This window comes from Anser cygnoides, chromosome 2 (genome assembly GCF_040182565.1).
Source record: "Anser cygnoides isolate HZ-2024a breed goose chromosome 2, Taihu_goose_T2T_genome, whole genome shotgun sequence".
Taxonomy (NCBI): domain Eukaryota; kingdom Metazoa; phylum Chordata; class Aves; order Anseriformes; family Anatidae; genus Anser; species Anser cygnoides.
Window position 1 is genome coordinate 115,928,902 of NC_089874.1, and position 21,808 is coordinate 115,950,709.

At 38.2% G+C, this 21,808-nt stretch overlaps 1 protein-coding gene across 1 annotated transcript in view; it reads right to left on the reverse strand.

The window, feature by feature from the left end:
- Positions 1–21,808, reverse strand: part of CDH2 (cadherin 2) — a 118,648-nt gene that overhangs the window by 10,998 nt on the left and 85,842 nt on the right. Inside the window, exons 8-14 of the mRNA XM_066992894.1 lie at positions 16,914–17,051; positions 16,343–16,528; positions 13,847–14,103; positions 12,235–12,377; positions 10,756–10,989; positions 10,217–10,450; positions 8,354–8,493 (exon numbers count right to left, since the gene is read on the reverse strand). Of these exons, the coding sequence (XP_066848995.1) occupies positions 8,354–8,493; positions 10,217–10,450; positions 10,756–10,989; positions 12,235–12,377; positions 13,847–14,103; positions 16,343–16,528; positions 16,914–17,051 (1,332 nt within the window). The remainder of the gene's footprint in view (positions 1–8,353; positions 8,494–10,216; positions 10,451–10,755; positions 10,990–12,234; positions 12,378–13,846; positions 14,104–16,342; positions 16,529–16,913; positions 17,052–21,808) is intronic.

Sequence of the window (21,808 nt, forward strand, 5' to 3'; positions counted from 1 at the left end):
CATCAGTCAGGTATGGCAAGTCATCCACCATCTCCCCAAACTGGCTTAATGCTGTACAAACACAGCATCGTGCAATGTCTCCAGCTGTTTCAACATTTTGTCTGAAGTCAACTCTACTCAATTACTGCAAAGAAAAAGAAAGAAATATGTTTCAAAAGAGCCAGGGTGTAAGCTATTTAGGACTGCTGAAATTCCATCTCTTTGCTCAATGTTGCATTCACTGCTAGATAAATAGGAAAACTTTTCCTGTATTTTCTAAAGCTCCTGAACAGACTTAAAGGTTTGTCTCAAGCAGAGTTTAACATAGTTAACTGCAGAAGTGACAGCTTAAAGGAAAACTGTGCCGTATCAGAGAGAAAACAAAACATGCTGGGTTAAGTTGGGACAGCTAGCCTGCAGCAATGGGTCATTATTTCTACTCTTATTTCAAGATCACAAGTCAACACTGTTTTGTCTTAGCTCCAGCCTTCTTCCATATAACCTGCTCATCATTTAAATCTGCTGAGGGACTGAGGAAGAAGACTAGGCCATCTGTTGGAAACATACCTGAGCAATGTCTGACAGCATTCAATTCATATCGCTGCCAACTTTTGTCAGATGCATTTATTTACTTGTTTGTGTTGTTTAGCCCTAACTTCATTAATTTTAGAATACCTTTCCCTTCTTTCAGTTTGAATTTGAGAAAATTCATTCAGAGGGTTTGAATTTTTTTCTTCAAACTTCTGGATAAGCTCAGATTGTTGATGGAAAGAAGCAGCTAATTATTAGAAGCAGCAGATTATCTCTACTGGAACATAGCTAAAACCTGGCCATCTCTGGCATCACTATTTTATTCTTGCTGAAATAAATCCCATCATCTGTATTGAAACAGAAAACCTTCTGGTTTTGATTTGGTTTTCGTTTCTAGAAAGGAACTGAAGTCAAGATGTGTTAAAAGGACATTCTATCAGAAGTTGCAACTTCTGATGAAATTTACTGACAAAATTATATGTATATAATATACATCAATCAATATCTATCTATATATCAATATAATTAATCAATCTCTCAAATCCCCCCCCCAAAAAAACAGCCCAATTATAAATACTGACCTTATTAGCTATTCACTTAGTTGAGACAGCTTTAAGCAGAGACTTATACCATTACTAGCTCTGATCTCCTATTCCTGAAATGTGAAATCCAAGGGAGACAGTACTAAACGTTAAAACCAACTAGCTAAACCCTACAGATTAACTACCTTACCAGATGTGTAGACAGAAGGGTCCAAAACTCCTATAAGCTTTTCTTTAAAAACCTTTACACAGTAGCTCAAAGCATAGTCCAAGTATTTCAACTTGAACAGAAGAAATGTCCAGAGTAGAAGAAAATGCAATTGAAATGCAATTTTATATTCCCCAGTAATCACTGATTTACAAAGAAAAAGAAAATGCAGTCTTCAAAGTCTTTTCCCTTAAACAACTTCCTCTTGTGCAAGGCAGCTATTCATTTAACAACATTTGAATAATAATCCCTCATGCAGCAGTCATCAGCTATGGCAGTAGCAGAGAGAGACCTTAAAAGAAGTACCTCACTTCCTGACTGTTACCAGAGTCTACAATCTCTGGAAAGAGATGAGAGGAAAAAAAAAAAAAAAAAAAAAAGAAGAGATTATCCAGGAAATTGAATTAGTCATAAGTTTCTAGTTAACTTTTTTTTTTCCTCCCTCCTGGATTAGCTGTTTTGATTATGTTTAAATTTTAGAAGTTTATGGCGAAAGCTTAAAGTGTATTATGCTAACTAGACCTGCTCAATATGAATACTCACTGAAACTTAAAGCAGAATTCCAAACAACAGATTCAAACTTAATAAAACTATAAATTTTATGCATATATGGGATCGATCCCCCTCCCAATACATCAGATCTATCCCTGATGATCCCCATGGGAAATACAATTTAATTGTCACTAGTTCACTTACTTTGACTATGACAGCTGTAAGTGGCATTCACTGGACAAAAGCAGCTGTAGTGGTCTAACCACACATAAAAATGCTGCTTTACACATTATCAGAAGTTTTCATTTCACCCATCCATTTTACAGGATGATACGTTAGCATAAACCAGATTTTATTATTGTGTTAAGAGAACAGAGCAAACTATGACTTGAAGTACCAACAGGTGAAACACACATTCTGCTTTTCCTCTGTGTTGCAAAGACAGTTTCTGTCTACTCCAATACAGAAATAGGGTGGAAGGAGCAAGTGAGGAAATATTTTATATAGGTGAATGGTCTTTAAAGGCCTTTTAAAAACAAAGAAAAGGAATTGAAAACCAATCCTGCTACATGTAACCATCGTACTCCCAAACTCACCAAAGATGATCCTAAGGCAATATTGCCCGAGTTCTGCAAAATGCTCCAAACCCCCTAAATCTTACACCTGCTGAAATAATGGGACTTCCAGAAAGGCAAAGCACACAGGTCTGACTAGATGCAGACTGCAGGTGGGAGACTAGTTAAAATGCCTGCGATAACAGTTGCTCTTTATTTGCAATTCATTTTTGATTACTTTCTGCCATAGTGCTTTTCCTGTTTGTTTTTATTATAGATACATCTGGAGCATTACAAGTTAATCATTTTTAAGGTAACCAAGAAGCTTGCTTGTCTTTTTTAATAATAAAGAAGGTGGAAGTTAAACTTCAGCTGCAGATAAAACACAGTAACAGGCATAGGTTATAGGTAGGATAAAATAAAATACATAACAATTCTGTAATGGCATTATGGAAACATTACTTTTCCTATGATGAGATAAAGATTCACCGAGGAATGATAATAATTCCTCCACAGGAGCACTGCATGAGTCAGTCATTCAAAAAAAAATAAATTCAATGTCTTACTAAGCAAACACTATTCTCAAAATAACTTCCTCCTAATTATAATATTGCAGATGCCTAGGGATATCTTAACAACAGTTATTTCTTTCATTATCATAAAATATTTTCCAATCTTAATGTAATGCAAAATAAAGGTTAAGAAGTGAGAGTAAATGATCTGAACACTCAGGATGGTAAAAATAAAATACAGTCATACGGATTTGTAACGTTGATTGAGTAGTTCAGAAATACTGTCGTTTTTACAATAGGTTGTGGCAAGATCCAGCATACAAAACTAATTTAATCGTAAGATGCAAGCATCCAGAAAATTACAATAAGAAAAAGAAACTAACTACCACCACCACCAAAAATCCAAAAAAAATCCAATGGATTACTCAATTTGTTTTTATCAATGACTCACAAATGCTAGAACAAAACTATCCTTTTTACAAAGGAGCAATTCTTGTTCGAATTTAAATCCATTCACACATAAAAATAGTCCATTATGTTTTCATGCTATTATCATCTTTAAAATAAATACCACTATTTTATTTCTCTATATTAATGTGTAATAAAACGTGACAAAAAGCAAAATATTGACTAATGTCTGAACAGACTGTAAGGAAAGACAATTTAGGAAGGAGTAAGTGGAATTCTTAGTAAGAAAAATACTGTGAATGATAGTAAAATTACTAGTTTAGAAACTCTTGTACTGAAGTGGTGTGATGGTCTGATTAAAATACCCGTTCAGAACAGCCGATCTGCAACAGTTTCAAGGCATGCCACTTGTTCAGGCGACTTGCTCCAACAGGACCACTTGCATAACCAAGTACTACTAAAATTTAGGAAACACCACAGAAATGGGCTTTAAGGAGATGTGAGGAGCATGTTCTGTAATTTACTACAAAAGATGTAAAAAAAAACAGTTAAATGGAATAAAAATGTATGTCAGTTATCAGGCTGACATAAGCAGCAAGCATCCCCGGTCGAGCACCTGCTGCCTCCACGTAAATCACATAAATGGCCTGAGACGTGGTAAAATGAATTAGAGATGTTCATGGGTTGTGATCTGCTATACTCGTGAACTCTGCAGCAGACACGGGCTAAGTGCTTTAACACTCAGCCAGCATAAGGTTTTGGTATTTTGAACTGACAATAGTGTTACTAGTTGAGTGCACATCGTGTCAGGGGGAGAACATTAGTCGTTTGTCTCTCACACTTCCCGTTTGCTAACAACTACAAGCTCCAAATCATGTGGTCCATTAATAATCAAGACTGTCACTCCCAGCTTCTGAAGTTGTACTTAAAGTTGGTATATCCATTTAAGAATATAGCAAACTACAATGCCCTCACCTCACATTGCTGGGTTAAACATTCAGATGGAATTAAAAACATAAACCTTCTCCCCAAAACAATAGGGAAACCAGTCCCACTGACTGATGATTCAAATCCACTCACAGTCTAGCTCCTATAGTCAGGTAGCCAGATTGTTAGAACTGGAAAATATTAAACAAAATCCTGGGAAGAATCACAGACTTTCTGGAACATTTCTTCTCCCTCTCATTCCTCCCTGGTCTCTCCCCCCCACCTCTATTCAGCTGTTACAAAAGTGATCTTTCCTGGTACCAGGAAAAAATGTTCTTGTCTGGAACAGAATGTGTGCTGTACAGCTGTCAGAGACAGTTTTTCAATCCACATTTCCGAGAAACAGAATTTTAGGTGAAAGAAGTCCAGAAAACTTCTATTTTCGACACTGCTCTGCAGTGGCGCAGTGGGGAGTAGGCTACCATCAGTTCTGACCGACAGCTGTAGAGCTTTTCTGGCTTAGGGAATTAAAAGCATTTTTCTCAACTGTGGTGGAGATCGCACAACCCTGTATAGATCATTCCAGGCGCGAGGAAGACGACGAATCATTCCAGAACATCAATTTTCTTTACAACCATTCAACCTGTCAGTGAGAAAAGCAGGCTAAGAAGGCCTCAGATCAGATTAACACGAGACCTTCAAAGACAGAATAAGTGTCTCTTTTATGACAAACTTTGTATCGGAATTTCTTCAGAATTCTAGCTTAAGGGAAAATGATACAAAAACAAAACAACACACAAAAAACGCAAGCAGGAATTCCACTTTGCTGCTGACAGCAGCTACAACTCAGAGGAACAAGCTGGAATTTGTACCTAATCAAATTTGTTACTGGATACATTACTCTGATTGCATGGACAAAGTGTTTGAAAGGAACATGCTGAGCATGCTTTAGGAGTTTCTCAGTCTGTCATTACAGTTCAGAAACCCAACTGTATAACTTCTTAAAAAAACACAAGACAAACAAACAAACAAAAAAAAGCCACCAAACTCCTAAGTAACTAAAAGACCCTCCAAGAACAAAAACAGAAGTCTAAAAGTAATTTGGTTTATAATTCTGAGAGTCTGAAGTTTATCATTTGTCTTTGAGTCCTACCAAACTATCTTCCTGTCACCTAAACATGTGGCATTGAGAAGATGATGGTGAAAGCCACACTATGTGATGTATAACCATCTTCACATATTCATTCAGAAGAGTAGGTGAGTAAGGTCTAAATAATTTGCTCGTTATAAACAGAAACAGGAATTTTAACAGGTAAAGATTATGAAAATATCAGAACTTCTTAACATATCCTGTGCTTTCACTCACAAGAAGCTTTGAGCATACCCTTCTATTTTGCTGCATGAAAAGACCCTGTGCTCCTGAGTCACCCTAGGCGCTGCCTTCCACCAGAGCTGCTTGTTCAATCAGTGCTGATGGTTTTGGGGACAGTGCACCACAAAAAGTTAATATTGACAGAGCATTTTCCTCTGTCATTTGCTGATGCCTTGTGGATGCAAGGTTGACGTGAAGCATTTTTTCCTGATTTTAATAGAACAGTAGCCCTATGAGGCCTCATTCTGAAAATAGATTTTGATGGAAGTCTCTTTTTTGGGAACACTTAACTTTGACACTTTAACACGCATTTTAACTTTGACAAAAATGCAAAGGTCGTGATAGCCAATGCCTATTGTCTGCAGTGTTCTACACACCACCTTCCTTGTACACGATTTTGCTAAGCAAAAATGTGATTACTACTTGTAAGGAACTTGTTGATACACTCAGAAAACTTCATATACAATACACATAGTTCTTAAATCTCATATAAAATTATGTGCAAAACCAAATTAATCTAAATTTTACATGGCAAAATGTCAAACCAAAAAGAAGTGAAAGCATCTGCCTGAAAAGCAAGATAGAATATATTGCTAAAATCTACTGTAGATAGACAATCAGGTGCCTGTGAAAAGTTTGTGCTCTCTATTCATCCAAAGGAATAAATTCCTAATTTTGGAGCTTTGAGAGATGCTTACCCCCATTTTGCCTTCACAATTAGCTAAAGCTAGCTACATAAGTGGTTATAAAACCTTGCTACATTTTGTGGGTACTCTTACTTTCTGTTCCTGTGACATCTGTTATGTTTGAGTGTATAAAGGTTTTTTAGATCCTCAGACACTAACAGTCTACTGCTCAATGGATCAGGAGAGCAACCAATGTACCTGAACTATGTGGCTGGTAGCTATGATAATTAATTTTCAAAAACAGCCTTAAAATTTACCTAAAGAAAGCAAGCAGGGTTTTTGTGGCTAAAATATTTTTTTTTTTTATTAAGTCCTTAAACTTCCTCTTGTCTAGATACTTCATCAACTCACTGTGAGAGGAAATGCTTCTCATTTCCCATTTTTTACCACTTTATTGCTACTCCACCCACTGACAGTTCTTCCTGCATGCACTATGCTCATTCATAGCTGGCGAAAGGCTACATTTATGGATGGTTTACATCCTACTAATCTTTACTGCGTTCACGCAACGTTATCTCCTGCTGTGTTCCCTTGACTAATCCTCTCATGAAGACAGCACATTCACTGCACAGGAGCACAGTGCACAATGGATGGAGGAGAGACTTCAGCATTATTTCTAAACTATTAAGTATTTTTCCCTTCTCTGTGCTCTTGCTACAAGTCTTAAGATTTCTGATCTGCAGCACAACCTCCCCCAACACCCTTAAAGCATAACCTACAACTTCCTAATGAACAGCATAAGCTCTGAAAACTTTACTGACTCTGTCCTGAGGACCGTGTGGTCAATAATTAAAAACAAAACCACATGAAAATTTCTAAGCAGATACTCCAGGGGATCATGGGTAGACAAGAGCTGGAGATGTGAACTAGAAAATTAGTTCTCACAGGTCTGAGTTTTCTTGATTCTTTTTCAGCTTGTAACTCTTCTGTGCAGGAACATACACAAACTGGGTACAATTTTTGTACTCAAACCGTATGCAAACAACTGGAATACACGCAGTCTCACATGGTTGTCTTTAATTTGTTAACATAAATGATTTTCAAAAACTGCATAAGCTGAAGTTTCCTTTGCTAACTGCTTAGAAAGAAGGCTATGCAGAAAATCCAGGAAGTAGGAACAGTACCTGGGGAAATGCAGGAAGCCTGGAAGTTGTAAGGAGAACACCAATTTCAGACAAACAAACAAAGGAGAAAAGGGAAGCTATACATGTATGTACCAGTGAAGGGAGACACTTTTCAGATAACTGAAGCGCTGGACGGATGTGACTCAGGATATGTGGAAGAATTATACTTAATTTTTCAAGACTTTTTACTGGAAAATTTCTTAGGCTGTATTATATGCATTGTTCCCTTTGTAATTGTTACACTTACTTCTACCACTAATAACATGCATAAATCTACTATTTGTCATGCTCATAAAGCACTTAATAAACCTCCTCTGAAGGAAAGAAACCACACTGCCTGGAAATTCACTAACTCAGAGAGAGAGGGGAAAAAAATTTTTCTTAGCATACACACATCACTCCTAGTTCTCCAACATATCAACAGTGGTTCAACCAGAGGTGATGTGAGAGTAAATACATATGGCACCTGCCTGGAAAGGTATTTGAACAGACACAGATGTGCAGTGACAGCTACTTGAAACATAAATACTTTCCAAGCTGAAATCGGCCAATCTGTCAATAGCCAACATTACCGTACATACAGAAAGGCATTCACCTAGCACTAAAGAAAGGTCGTATATGGAATAGACTATATTAGACACTCTGCACTAGTGATTCTGTACAAAAGGATCCCTGGCAAAGAATGAAGGTTTACACACTGCAATCAGAGGAGATCTTAATTTTCATTTAAATATAACTGCCTTAGTTGGAATATGGCCAGAATACCATGACTGTTTTAAAGCGTGTAAGTGGGCAATACACTAGTTTTACAGTATTACCCAAAAGACAGGCAATTCCTACCTCTGGAACTCCAAAAACAACATGAGAAAAATGCTTTATTTCATGTCTTTAAAATACTACTCTTGTCTTTGGTGTTTAATGCACGAATTAGCTACTTACTACAATAAGTCAATGGAAACAAAATGAAGTGCAGAGTGAAGTATGAACCTATATGTAAAAAGCATTCATCATTCCTCACCTGATCTTCTTCTCCACCACCTTCTTCGTCATATTTCAGAATGTTGTCCCTCACATCATCTTCTGGATCAATCAAGAGCTGCTTGGCCTGACGTTCCTTATCACGGCGCTTCATCCATACCACGAACATTAAAACTAAAACTACGTGGCAAAAAGGGAAGACAAAAACACATTGTGATTCTGAAGCACAGCCATGGAAAATTGTGCAAATTTAAACCACGCTACTACTACTGTTTTTGACTGTTCTCAATGACACACTTCAGTAATCCAGGATGGATTTTTATTTTTAAATTTTAAAGAATGAAGCTTAAGGAAGAGATGTTTAAACTTAGGCTACTGTAAGCAACTTGATTTCGAAATCAGTCAATCACATATTCCTTCCCTAAGTCAAAAATCTATTCCACATCTGCAAAACAAACTTGTCATAAAACGAAGTAAAAAAAAACAAGCTTCATAAACCACTGGATTCAGAAAGAATCTCTCCAGTAGTAACAAAACTTTTAAAAGATTATACTACTTTTATTTTTTTCCTCTATGTCCAAAGAATATATGGCACTTCACACAGCTTAAGTACTTCTGATGTTTGAGTATCACTAAGCTTAGACCGTTTGGGCATATGAACCAGCAGCCCACCAGAATGGACCATAACTGTTGCCTAATTTTTTATTTAAGCTTAGAAGAAGCAATAAGAATCATAGTCGAGGAAAATACAGTGGCATTTAGAACTACACATTTTTAATCATTTATTCTCAATATATTTTCAGTTAGACTGTTTACACACCAAAGCTGTTAAAGAAAACAGAATGAGAAACAAAATACATTTGAGTAAACAAATCTCTAAATACAGTAGGTATGTTTCCAATTACAACCACCTTCATGGAAAGAAATTTAATTTCATCTAGAATGTAAATATATGAAGAGTATCTTAAAAGGTAAGAAGAACATCCTAAAAGATTTGGTAGTTTCAATAAGGCTCTGTTAAACCAATACAAGGCACTCTTAAAATGTTAGGTATCAGGAAAATCATTGTACTGTGCTCGTGTACAGAGCTGGGCTTTGCCAGACCCAAAGAATACCCTAACTCCCCCCCTCCAACCCTGTCGTTTTGTATGTTCCGGACTACTTCACAGTGTACTCTTAACAGGTTAATTCCTGACCTAAGTCAGAAATCAGTTAACCGTAATGTGTAGGAGAGCTGGCATCTAATTGACTACACTGGACAGATACTTAGTCGTGATGTTTAGTCACTTCCCTTATTGAATGCACTCAACACAAAAATAAAATACTAGCACAGCTTTGTGTAGTACTTAAACAAACACACAGATCTCTCTGTTCCTGCATGGCTGCTTGCTTGTTGGGCCTTACATGATGGGCTGTGATGCATTACTTTCCAAATTCATAAAATAGCCTACTTAAATTAATCTGACACATAATAGTAATAACACCAGTGCATTCCTGAGAGGCTGTGTAACCCGCTGCGAGTGGTATCAAATCACAGAATACCAACAGTACCAAAGACTAGATGTCTGAGGGCTGATTACATCATCATCCTGGTCACTCACTGATGTAACATAACATGTACCCTTGGGCACAGATGGAAAACTTCTTTCATAAGCCCAGTGTGGGGATTGTGCTCTTGACTGCCAAGTACGCATGCAAGTGCTAGTTATGATACGTCTTGCAGACTCCTAATTCATCAGAAAGTTTTCATAGTTGTCCAAGACATTAACCTAAGTAGTAACAATTCTTATATTTGAGTCTTTAATCCCTTTTTGGTCTTTGTCAAGGTATATAGGACTAAAACATAAAATGACACTATGGTATAAGAATACGAGAGTCAGTATTAAAGGATCCATCTACTTACTGAGCAAGATGATGATACAAAGCAGAATTGCAATGATGGCACCAGTGCCCAGTCCTGCACCAACAATCCGGTCAACGTCAGTACAGTCCCCATTGATGTCGCATTGGCAAACTTTCACTTTCAGCACAGAAGTGCTAGATGCATGTGGATTTCCAGAATCTGTAATTACTATGGGCACATCATAGATACCAGCCTCCAGAAACCTGATCCTTAAAGAGAGCTGGGCATGATCACCTGTGGGTGAAATAAGGCACTAGGTTTACATAAAACAGAAATGGCATAAAATGTCTCATCTTTGAGCTTTGCGTCAACATATCACATAGCCCACTGACTACAAGACACTCAGGACAACAGACCTCCTTACTACTGTGGACTTCTTTTCTTTCCTAAAATTTCTTGTTCTTGAGGAACTTGTACTAAGGTGCTTTCCTATTCATGTTTACCAGATTAATGTATGTTGTGAAATACACCAAAGTAAAACACAGAAAACAACATGCAATTTCCTTTAACGTGATTATAATTTCTGTAATGTTAATTACCACTAATTCGAACAATGGTCCAATTCCTCTTAATACTAGGAGGTGTATCAGGCAGCTCAAAGGCAAATGGGCCTGCATTTGGATCAATGTCAGGGTCTACAGCAGTGATGTTAATAGCATTAGGCTGCAGCGTTTCACACGTTGTGGCTTCTTTTGGGTTCACTTGGGGAGCATTATCATTGATGTCCAGCAAATATATCTGAAGTGTGCCAGTTCCACTCATCGGAGGAATTCCTTAGGAGGGAAAAAAAAAAAAAAAAAGGTACAGAGCCTGTTTCCGTTGTAAAGTTACTTAAATGAGCTCATACCAACCAGCTCAATTACCACATACACACGTTCACTGCAGTTTTGGAATTTTGTTTTTACCAAGCCAATCTAACACTGTCACTGTTCCTACAAACAGACAAATTCTCATGTAATCTGCCCTCTGAAACCTGCCCTACTCAACAAAATTCAACTCACAACTGCAGATCCACATATCAGGGAGAGTCCATCAATATACTTGATCAGACAGCTAGTTCCTTTTCCAGAGAAGGTCTACATGAAATGCCTCAGAGGAAAAGGTGCAGAATTTGGATTGTTTATTTCTCCCTTGCAGAAATTCTTTCATAACTTGTAAGACTTACTATCAACTTTCACCACAAGCATGCTACTTAAATTCTTTCTAATACTTACTTTCAGCATGCAGATTTCATATTTCTAGACATTCCTGTTATCTATATTGAATGTGTGATGCTTCCTTAAACCTTGCTAAAGTCACACATTTATGAGAACATGTGGCGCTGAATTTCTCAGTATAATTAGCAATGGTTTTCATTCCTCCCTCTGTCCCCATATAATCTCCTTCCAGTTCCATTTAATTTTATTCTCCAGAACAGGGCCAAAAGGATAGAAATAGCTGACCTAGCTTTCTTACACTGTAATAGTTTGTATAATTTTACCATTTGTCTTCTCTCCAAGGTAAACAGCCTTAGTGTTTCAGCTTTCGCTTCTAATGTGAAAATGTTGCTGAACACACCTGCCCATCTTTCTGATATTGGCTATAAACAGCACAGCATTCTAGCCTATCTTAAAAGACTAATTTCTGAGCAGAAAACTTCATTAAAGTGCCAACGAAAAGACACTTTTCCCTCTGCACTTCTCTAGTCAGAATACGGAAAAATATAATCCATGCCACCTCTTCAACATGCTACTCCCCATAAAGTCATCAACCACTCCTGCTGTGCATTTGCTCAGCCTAACAGAGTCTTGCGCAGACTTATTTTTCAGTTTTACGTAAGCTTGAGTAATGTAACAAAAACTGTCCTCCAAACTCACTGACTTATTTTTCAGCTACTTCCTGAGTGGCTGGGAAATATACAAATTCTGTTACTTTCATGGGCTTCTGACTCCATATCTAATTATATCTTGTTTTCTTCCCCAGTAAAATAGAATGCCATTCAACCGCATTTCAAAGAAATATACAATGCTGATACATACCATTATCAGAGGCAAGAAAAGTTGCATTATACATATTGTTTTGCACGTATATTGACTCTCTGTCCAAAACAGCTGTAGTTGTTATCTGTCCATTAATGGGGTCAATTTTCAGCCAATTTGCAGGATCTGAAAGTTTTGAGTACCTGTGTATTTGAACACAAGATGTGTCATTTATCTGCCAACATAAATATTGACAACAAAGACCACAGACATTCTAATTTGTATTCTGAACACACTTTTGTAATTTGGAGTCAATACTTTACAAATTTCCATTTATTAAGCTTTGTTGTTAAAATTCTTGAAAATGCATATTCAAGAATCTAAACATAAGACTGTTTTTAAGTGCCCTGCCATGCAAATTATCATGTAACTCGAGTAAACCATACAATTACCATAAACTAAATAACATCCATATTCAGACTCAATTAAAATATTTAACTCAGGATCCCTCTTGCTTGTTCTATACCTACAGAGCTGTTGATACTAACTTCTGTGTTATCAGAGCACTGAAAGCAGGAAAGATGCAGAGAAGTAAGAACGTATAAAGAGTACTTAACAGCACTAACTCATATTCTCACACTTTCAGTATCACTCAAACTTAATTTTCTACAGAGGCACAGATTTTATTGGATGTTTCTCATCTTCATTTGAAAGAAGAGTGTCTTTCAAAATCATCCTTCTATCTGGCAAATTTGTCCTTTGACATTAATCAAGTGAAAGCTATCTTAGCTCATTAAAAATGTATATATCCTTAGAGTCTTCATGCTATCATGTCTACGCAGTGCTTATGTCCAGAAATGAGCAAAATATAGCCTACAGCTAACCAACATTAAGTGAAAATAAAATTCTAACACCCTTGGAACCTTCCTTTCTGTGGAATGAAAGTGAGAAAGAAGTTCTGGAGTTTTATCTACACGACCTAATAAACTGGATAAGCTAGGAATGTGAGTCCTGACCCAAGGCTAGTCACTGTGCCTCAGCCTTGCAGCCAGTGACCGTGTTTAAATGAGGTATGCAAAAGCATGCTTAAGACTTCCATGATTTTGTTTTATACTCTTCACTTTTCTAATTTAGATTATCTTTAGACATTAGGCAAATTGTGAACAAATTACAATGTCAGCTATCAGTACGAGAGTTCACAGATGGACATCAACAGTACTGTGTATTGCTGGAAAATAAAAAATTAAAAAAAAAAAAAAGTCCTTAAGATTTGGTCCTCAGTTGGACATGTTTTTGCTACAGCACCAGAATTATTGGTTAATTTAAATTGCAAATGCCCTTAGTTCACACAAGCCTGTGTCTGCTCTAACTGAACTCGCTATGCTACCATGTATTGCTTAACACAGGTACGTGACTTCATTCTACCTTGATCAAGTAACACTTTACATTAGAAGATAATCCCATTTACAGACCTATGAATGCTGTTCCGGTCACTTTTTCTCTACAGCCAAAATTTGCTTTGGAGAGTGTTGCAAAAGATCTACAGGAGGTATTGGTATAGCTGTGTGCTGTGGTAAATAGTCATTTCACACAGTCTCTTTGTTCCCCACCCACTCTACAACAAGGATATTGCATCTGAACTGCTAAGTAACCATAAAATGTTTATATAGACCTTAGAGAGGTTTGCTGCATGTAACGATCTGGGTCCTGAGCCGTGAAAGTTGTCAACATGCTACCAGCAAGCAGCCCTTCTTCTTGACGTACAAGCTTGGGGTTTGGAACAAAATATGGACTCTCATTCACATCGATGACCGTAATGGACACAGTTGCTGTTGACTGAGGAGGATGCTGAATCCCCTTAGCCAAAGGCACTTGATTTTCCGCAGCTACAGTAAGTACAAACATTCTGTTGGTCTCGAAGTCAATAGGCTGTGAAAAGTAAAGAGTGGGAAGTCTTAACATTTGCTCACAATAGTGATGGCCACAGAAAAACGTTTTTACTTTAATGCACATTTTCAAACATTACTTCTACTGCTTTTCTGAAAAACATGCAAAGAGCTGAAAGAGAATACAATCAACATAATACCTCAACATGTGACTCGGTTGGGGTTTTGCTTATTATAATCATCAGTTGTACTATTACAACTGATAGAAACCTTGGTATTCTTGAATTTAATTTGCTCAGGTACAGCCATTAGTTACAGCAGTGGAAATGGTTTCATCAGACAATTACGTTCGAACTCCCAACTTTGTGCCAGGTACTCATCTGAGCAGATACACCTTCTGAGAAGCTCCCCAAAAAGAGAAAGGCTGGGAGAGACCTGCCTTTCTGTGTTATGAGAATGAAGGTTTCCTAAACAAGATCATGACTAGCCACCTAGATCAGGGATTCCCATGCCCTTGTATTTTAATAGAAAGACTCTCTGTAACCCCAGCTAACTCCATTGCTGGTATCTCTACAGCTCCCATTTTCACAGTCCAGACACCCTTCAGTCTGGGGATGTCCTCAGTAAGGCAGAAGTCCAACTTAAGGAGGAGCAGGAACAGTTTGAGACTTGAGTTCCTTTGTCATGCTACACATGGCTGAGGCATTTCTCAAGAACTGATTCTCATCAGTGCTATGCACTGAATTGCTCAGACTGATTCTAGACTTGAAGGAGCCCTGTACCTTACAGGGGCAATTGGCATATAACAGTGTGAAGTCAGTGACATGACACAACCCAATCTTCATTACAGGTTGACAGATCAACTCACTGCACCTCAAGCAACTCTCTTTGTGTCTTTCTGCTTAAAGTAGTGCTGCTGGCCAGACTGCAGAACTGCAATTCACCACCTCAAGCAGATTTTCCCATGCTATTTAAAAGGCTCTGATTTCATATGGTGCATCTGACCCCCTTCTGAAAAGACCCATCATTCCCTCGCATTTGTAGGAAAAAGTTCCTTTTCCAAATGAGGCTCCCACATGCTGCTATTCTGTTGTTAAACCAGGTCAGACGTGGCAAAGCACTGAGATACTCTGGCAATAGAGGGGATTCAAATTTATTTTTAACAAACTCTCAGTGCACAAAGCTATGTCAAACACATTAGAACCTTGGAAGCTTAGGCTTACTTCTCTTTATGTTACTAGTTTAATCTGAGCATTTTTAAGATTTACTTTTCCAGGGGCTTCTAGTTTTACACTATTCCTAGATCTGAGAAAGATGCTCATGTGCCTAATTACAAAGCACAGACACTCATGTAATTCTTGCTGGAAGACTATAATATAACAATTGGTACCCCTGGGGAAGTGCAGTTATAGAACAGAAGACAGTTCTTCGTAGTGTGAATTATCACTCTAGCTGTACAAAAATTCTATCTTTTTCTCACCTAGATACTGACATGATTAAAAAAAAAAAACAGGAAAAGAATGAATAAAAAGTGACTGTTTTAATTTCCAAATGGGAACACTGGCATCTCACACTTGATTTCATAAGTGGATGGACCAAAAGCAGAACAGGCCAGCTCAGAGAAGAGACACTTATCAGACAGCCATGAGGAAAGGTGGCTACTGCTTGGCAGGTTTAATTATAGAACAGCACTGTTATTATCACTTAAATAAGTCATCCCTCAACACAGAGCTGTGTTGGCTACAGAGGGAGCATAGACAGGTTATTCCATAAAAGATATTTAAAAGAGGTTTTAAAAATAGCCAGTCTTTAAAAGCCTCTTGCAAGTAGCCTCCCACCTATCACTTCTCCCTCTCTGATTGTGCCTTGACTTTTTAATTTGTATCTGTTCCTTAACAGGAACATGTTGACATAATACCAGCAGACAACAAGCATGACTACTAATGGAGGCCAAGAGGTAGGAAGCTGTTCCTTTAGACTAGCAATGAATGCTAAGCAGATGCTTTTTCACAGACTAATTCCTATCTTTTGGCAAATAAAGCTTCAAAATCTGTCATTTTCAACAACCTAACCTGCTTTTTAAAACTGATCACTTAGAATACTACTGATAGCATAAGCAAGGAAATACTCCAGGAGATGAATGGCGTACTTCCACAAGACAGACAGTGCCCATTCATTTTACTTTCAAGACTTGTGCTGGCCTCAGGAGGTCACATTTATTTTCAGTGTTCTCCCACTTATTTGATCTCTGCTTAACTCACTGAATTGCAGGCATCTCTTACCTTCACAACAGTTACCAACCCATCATTGCTATTTGGATCAGTCAGGATAGTAAATCGACCTGTCGGGTCTCCTCCGGTCATTCGGTACATTGCATTCCACGCAGGTGTGTGCGGCTGATCTTTATCTGTTACCGTTAGGTTAGCTACTATAACATCCACTCTGTTTTCCGGTACTTCGCCGTAGAACTGCAAAAAGAACAAAGCCCTTCACCATGCCGGCAAAAGCGGGCAAGAGGCACACCATACTGAACAGGCTTGCACCCACCTTGCTTAATGCTAGGGAGCGCATCTCCTGTCACCAGAGCTCTGACAGCTTATCTAATGAAGTTTTACCTGAGGCCACCCAGAAAACTTATGCTTTGACTCCCCAGTCAACTTGGTTTGATTCCCCAGTCAGCTTGGCCTAAGCAGAATACCCTATCTGACAGGTATATTCTACACATATATAAGTTCTACCTGCCAGTAAGCTATTTAGTAAGTGATAAATATTTACCATCTGTGAATATAATGAGAAAATTGGGGAATGGGTATAAATATGCACATCCTCCAGTTAGTCCTACCCCATACTTACAGTCATAGCAGTGAACTCTGGAGGATTGTCATTGACATCTGTCACAGTGATGACAGCAGTTGCTGTGTTTGAAAGACCATATGTTGGGTTTCCTTCCATGTCCGTAGCTTGAATTATTAATGTATATTGTTGTACTTTCTAAAACACAAAATGACATCAACATAAGTTTTAGACAAAACTGACATTACTTGTAGGACAGCAGGTGTTTCTGAAATTTCACTTTGCTAAGCAGTGAGCTTATCATACTGTTTATCCCAGTTAGCATCACTTGAAATGACAGGAGCAAAGTTTGTACCACGGAAATACAGCACCTAACTCTGTTGAACACCACTGCTCAACGTTTTTCAAATACCACTGAGATGAGGGCAGACTGCCTTCCGCCTACTTTCAAAATCAAAAATACTTTATACAGTTAAAGCCGTTATCACAGGTCTAGCAACGCTTTTCCAATGTGGGAAAAAAACAGAGCAGTTTATACTAGAACAGGGTAAGTCCTCAAAAGCATTTGAGAGGACTGAGCCAAGGTATGTTTGTTGGCCAAGCCACCACAACTGCCAAGGCTTTGTTTCAGCCAGGCCTAAGTATACAACTGCAGTTGCAACGCCTCGGGATCGCTATGGAAACCAACGGTGTCCGGGCTAACAGAGACCAGTAGGGAGGAAAGGGGAGGGAGCAACCCAACGGACTATGTCCATAAAGGTTAAACACTCCGGAGAAGATGGCTGCCACCTCCTCCTCCCCGCCTGAGGCCTTACTACTGGCCCTGCGGGCCGGGGAGCCCTGCTCTCCCAGCAGGGCTGGATGCTGGCCAGCGCACGCTGGAGCACAGGCCGCCTTTCTGTGAAAAAGAAGTGCCTCGCTGAGAGCTGGCCTCAGACTGGCTGGCTTTGTAACACGGAGCTGACGCAGCTGTAGCTAAAAGTAAGAATTAAAAAAAAATAAAAATCAGAAACTCTGTAGTTGCTCAGAAGTTGCTTATAACTCTTCAACAGTTTCTATGGTGAAATGCAAATGTTATGTATACTTTATTGTTTCTCATAAAGAGCAATGTGTTATCATCCTAAATTCAGTTCTTTCCAAAAGAAACCTCACAAATGTAAATTGCTATTATTTTAAAATACCACTTTCATGAATGGTTTACTAACACAGGCAGAAACTTTTTAGCAAAACAGAAATAGATAAGCATAGTTTTTCATTCTCTGACAATTTCCCCCATAATTTGAAGACTGGGCTATCCGACAGATTATTTTTCATAGAAATAGTTTACAAAATAGGACTATGGATACTGATACCAAAAATAAGCAAGGACAATGCCATTAATAATGTCTGACTTTCTTTCAAATTTTGGCCAGACACTGCTACAGATATGAGAGATGCAAGGGGTATGCATGCTTCCAAGCAGCAAATATGAGCCATTGAATAAAAAGAAGTTTTTGAAACAAGTTGAAACAAGTATAAATCTTTATCTGCCATTGAAGATAATTTATGCACGTCTTCTTTCACAATGGAAACCCTACAACACACTCCAAATGTATATTACCATATATGAATCCCACAGTTCTTTAAAAAAAAGCAACACTAATATTATTTACAGAGAAATATAATATAAACATTTAATACTGCACTCATGTACACAAATACTGCTTTGGAAAATATACTGCAAAGTGGCCTTTAAAAGCCTTAAGTAAACATTCTAAAGGTTTCCTTCATGACAACAACATGAAAAGCAGTCAGGAGGGAATAGAAGAAATACTTCTACTGCTTCCACCCAGGAAAAAAAAATACTTATTGTGAAGCAATAACATCTACAGCAGTATTGAAGCAGATCTTGCAGCCAGATGACTCTGTGTTATTGAAACAGCAGGTGCTTCTGATTCATCTGGGTCTTAGCACATTGATCCCAAACAGCAAATTTCATTAAGGAAACTCCATTATTATTACACGGAGACTCAACTTTCACACAATCTTCTTATTTAATTCCAATAGAAGAAGCGCATGGGAAATTCTCACCAAAATGCCCCCAAAGCCAGCACTTATATGTATTTTTGCCCTTTTTTTGTTATTTGTTTTTTTCCCTTCCAGCACTCACATACAGAAGATCAACTGCTGGGGATGGTATTTCAGGAAAATCAACTAGCCCAGAACTTTTACAAACATAGGGAAATTAGGGGAAGTTGCTCTCCTCTTTTTACTGAGGGCTGAGAAGCAGCCAGAAGTAAGCCGTTGAGCATGTGTCAGCAGCCTGCACAGAGACTTTGCAGCAACACATCCAAAGACGAACTGGCAGCTTCAAGAAAGAACACAGACCTCATCAGGTCAAATCTTTCCACTTCAACAAAGACCAAATAAAAATAGCACTTCACTGAATTAACCTCACGTGAGACAGGAATGCCTGTGTGTAAATTTAAGTACCGTGCCTGACTTCTGCACCTCCAGCAGTAAGGCAGATGTTTTAATGCTGAAGTGGATTCCTCCACAGATGTTTTAACACTGTGGATCCTTCCACAGCAATATTGGAAGAAATGAGACCAGCTGGAACTCGTGAAAGAGCAACATCTGGGAGAGCAAATGAAAGATTTCTGCCTTTAGCTCAGTCCTTTACCTAAGCAACTCTCCTCCTGTGCACGTTCATATGGACAATGCATTGCATGTGTAAACTTAAAAATACTTAGCAGACTATTAGAAGTTAATATCCTTTAACTTTCGGTTAGCCTTGAAGAGGTCAGGCAGTTACTCCAGAAGATCTTTGTAGGTCCCTTCCAACTGAACTATTCTATTCTATTAGAAATGCTATCAGAGGAACCACTTTTTTTTTTTTTTTAATAGAATCATAGAACATCTTGGGATGGAAGGGACGTTAAAGAACACTTGGGCCCAACCCCCCTTGCCATGGGCAGGGATGCCACCCTCTAGATCAGGTTGCCCAGGGCCTCATCCAACCTGGTCTTGAACACCTCCAGGGATGGGGGCATCCACGACCTCTTCTGGACAAATAAATTTTCTGATTGTCTACAACACTTATGCTCGCATAAATAACATGTCACAGAATTTTAAATTGTGTCTAGTATTTAGTGAGCCTACTTAGAGCACAAAGGGGATCAAGACTTAGAGAACAGGAAAAATTTTGGTAGCCCAGTGGAGGTTCATGGACACCACCATGGACACAACCTCTGCAGTGAAGCCTGAGTGCAACATGGCATTCCCCAGAGCAATGTCAGAAGACCCGCTTGATTCAGAACTGGCTGTCTAGTCTCCTTGTTGTTGTAATTAAACTCACTTTCACAAAACTCAGGAAATGAAGGAAGCAAAGCAATGGTTTGGGAAGGAAATAATTTTATCTTATATTAGTCTAATTTGATATTTGAATGCTTTAATATTAATCATTAATATTCAACACATGCAAGAAATGTTTATAAATACTCATTTGGGTATCAGTTCAGTGATCCATTGGGAAGACTGATGGCAAACGACAACTCTTCTGCAACTGTTAACATAAGGGTCTATGCTGCAAAGACGGCTGATTTCTTTTGAGTTAAATCACTCCAGTACAGCCAGTCACTAAGTAATAAAACCCAGAGTTATCACTATGTCCTTCTGAAAGTTCACCTGTCAAAGATGACCAGAGGATTTTAAAAGCAAGGGCAAAGCCACCCATCATTCTTTTAACTTAATAGTGCAATATTGTAAAGTTCATGGTTTTCCTTCCCTCAAAACCTTCCTTTTCAAAAACATCTTTAACAGAATCAATGTTAATAAAAATTTAAAAATTAACTGCAATATCTAACAGTCTGTTTAGCTTTTCAAATATTCTGATTGGCACTTTCATACTGCAAAGTGCAGCAGAATATTAATAGCCAACCCAGAACATCCTTTTGTTCTCCATTTTAACTAAGTATAAGCAAACAGCTGAAAGCTAAACTGAAAATTCAGTTAAAAAAAAAATCCCTCAAATCCTTTAGATTTAATAAGCTAAAATGAGGTTAGTAAAACACAAGTGGAAGCAAGATGTGTTGAATTAAGATTTGTTTGGATTTTATAGTTTGTTTATAAAATAACGCTTATCTCTTGTGAAGTTTAAAGTGGTTCAAAAACACAGTTAGCCCATGTGTCAGATCTGCAGTTGGGAGGGAAATATTTTTACTCCCACCTCACAGATGGGTGAACCACAGCAGAGGATTTGGCACCCTCCCTCTCCAGTGAAGAGCTGCCTGGACAGAATGGGACTTGCCCAAGATGTGGCAGGGAACTACTGACAGTCAGATTTTTTTTCCTTAAGGTTCTGAACGTGTATCCAGGCCTTGAGACAAGCCCTTTTCTATATCATTTCAAAAACAGACTGTTTTATTTCTTAGAGACATGCACATTTCAAATTTTAAAATCAGTGATGTTTTTCCTGGTTTATTTTCATCAGCAAAGTTCTGATCAGGGAATTACTGCACATTTATCAATACAGCAACCAGAAGATTTAAAATAATTACCACCTCTCTGTGAAGAGCTAGCAAGAGAAGAGAAGGAGGACACGAGCTCCTCTCCTGGAGCTTCCAAGATAAATGAAACACATACAATTCCATTTTCCATCTACTCTTTGCCTACAGAGCTCAGTAAAGAGGACAGGGCTGGAGCTGAGGAACACCTTCCATTTCAGCACCCAAGCTGAGCACCTGAAGCCTTATCTGCACTGCCCTGCTTTAGTGCACACCCATTGCTCAAAAGCAATCAGGCTTTTGAGATTTTTGAGATGAGATTCTTTCCCAAACTCAATAGGCTAGAGAGTGACTACACATACAAAGTATCTGGGTCTAATTTTCATCTGCATGCTAATTTTAATTTTAGTGTTTTGTGTTTGTTTTTTTTTTTTAAATGCTCTGGGCCTAGGATAATAACTGGTGTCAAAT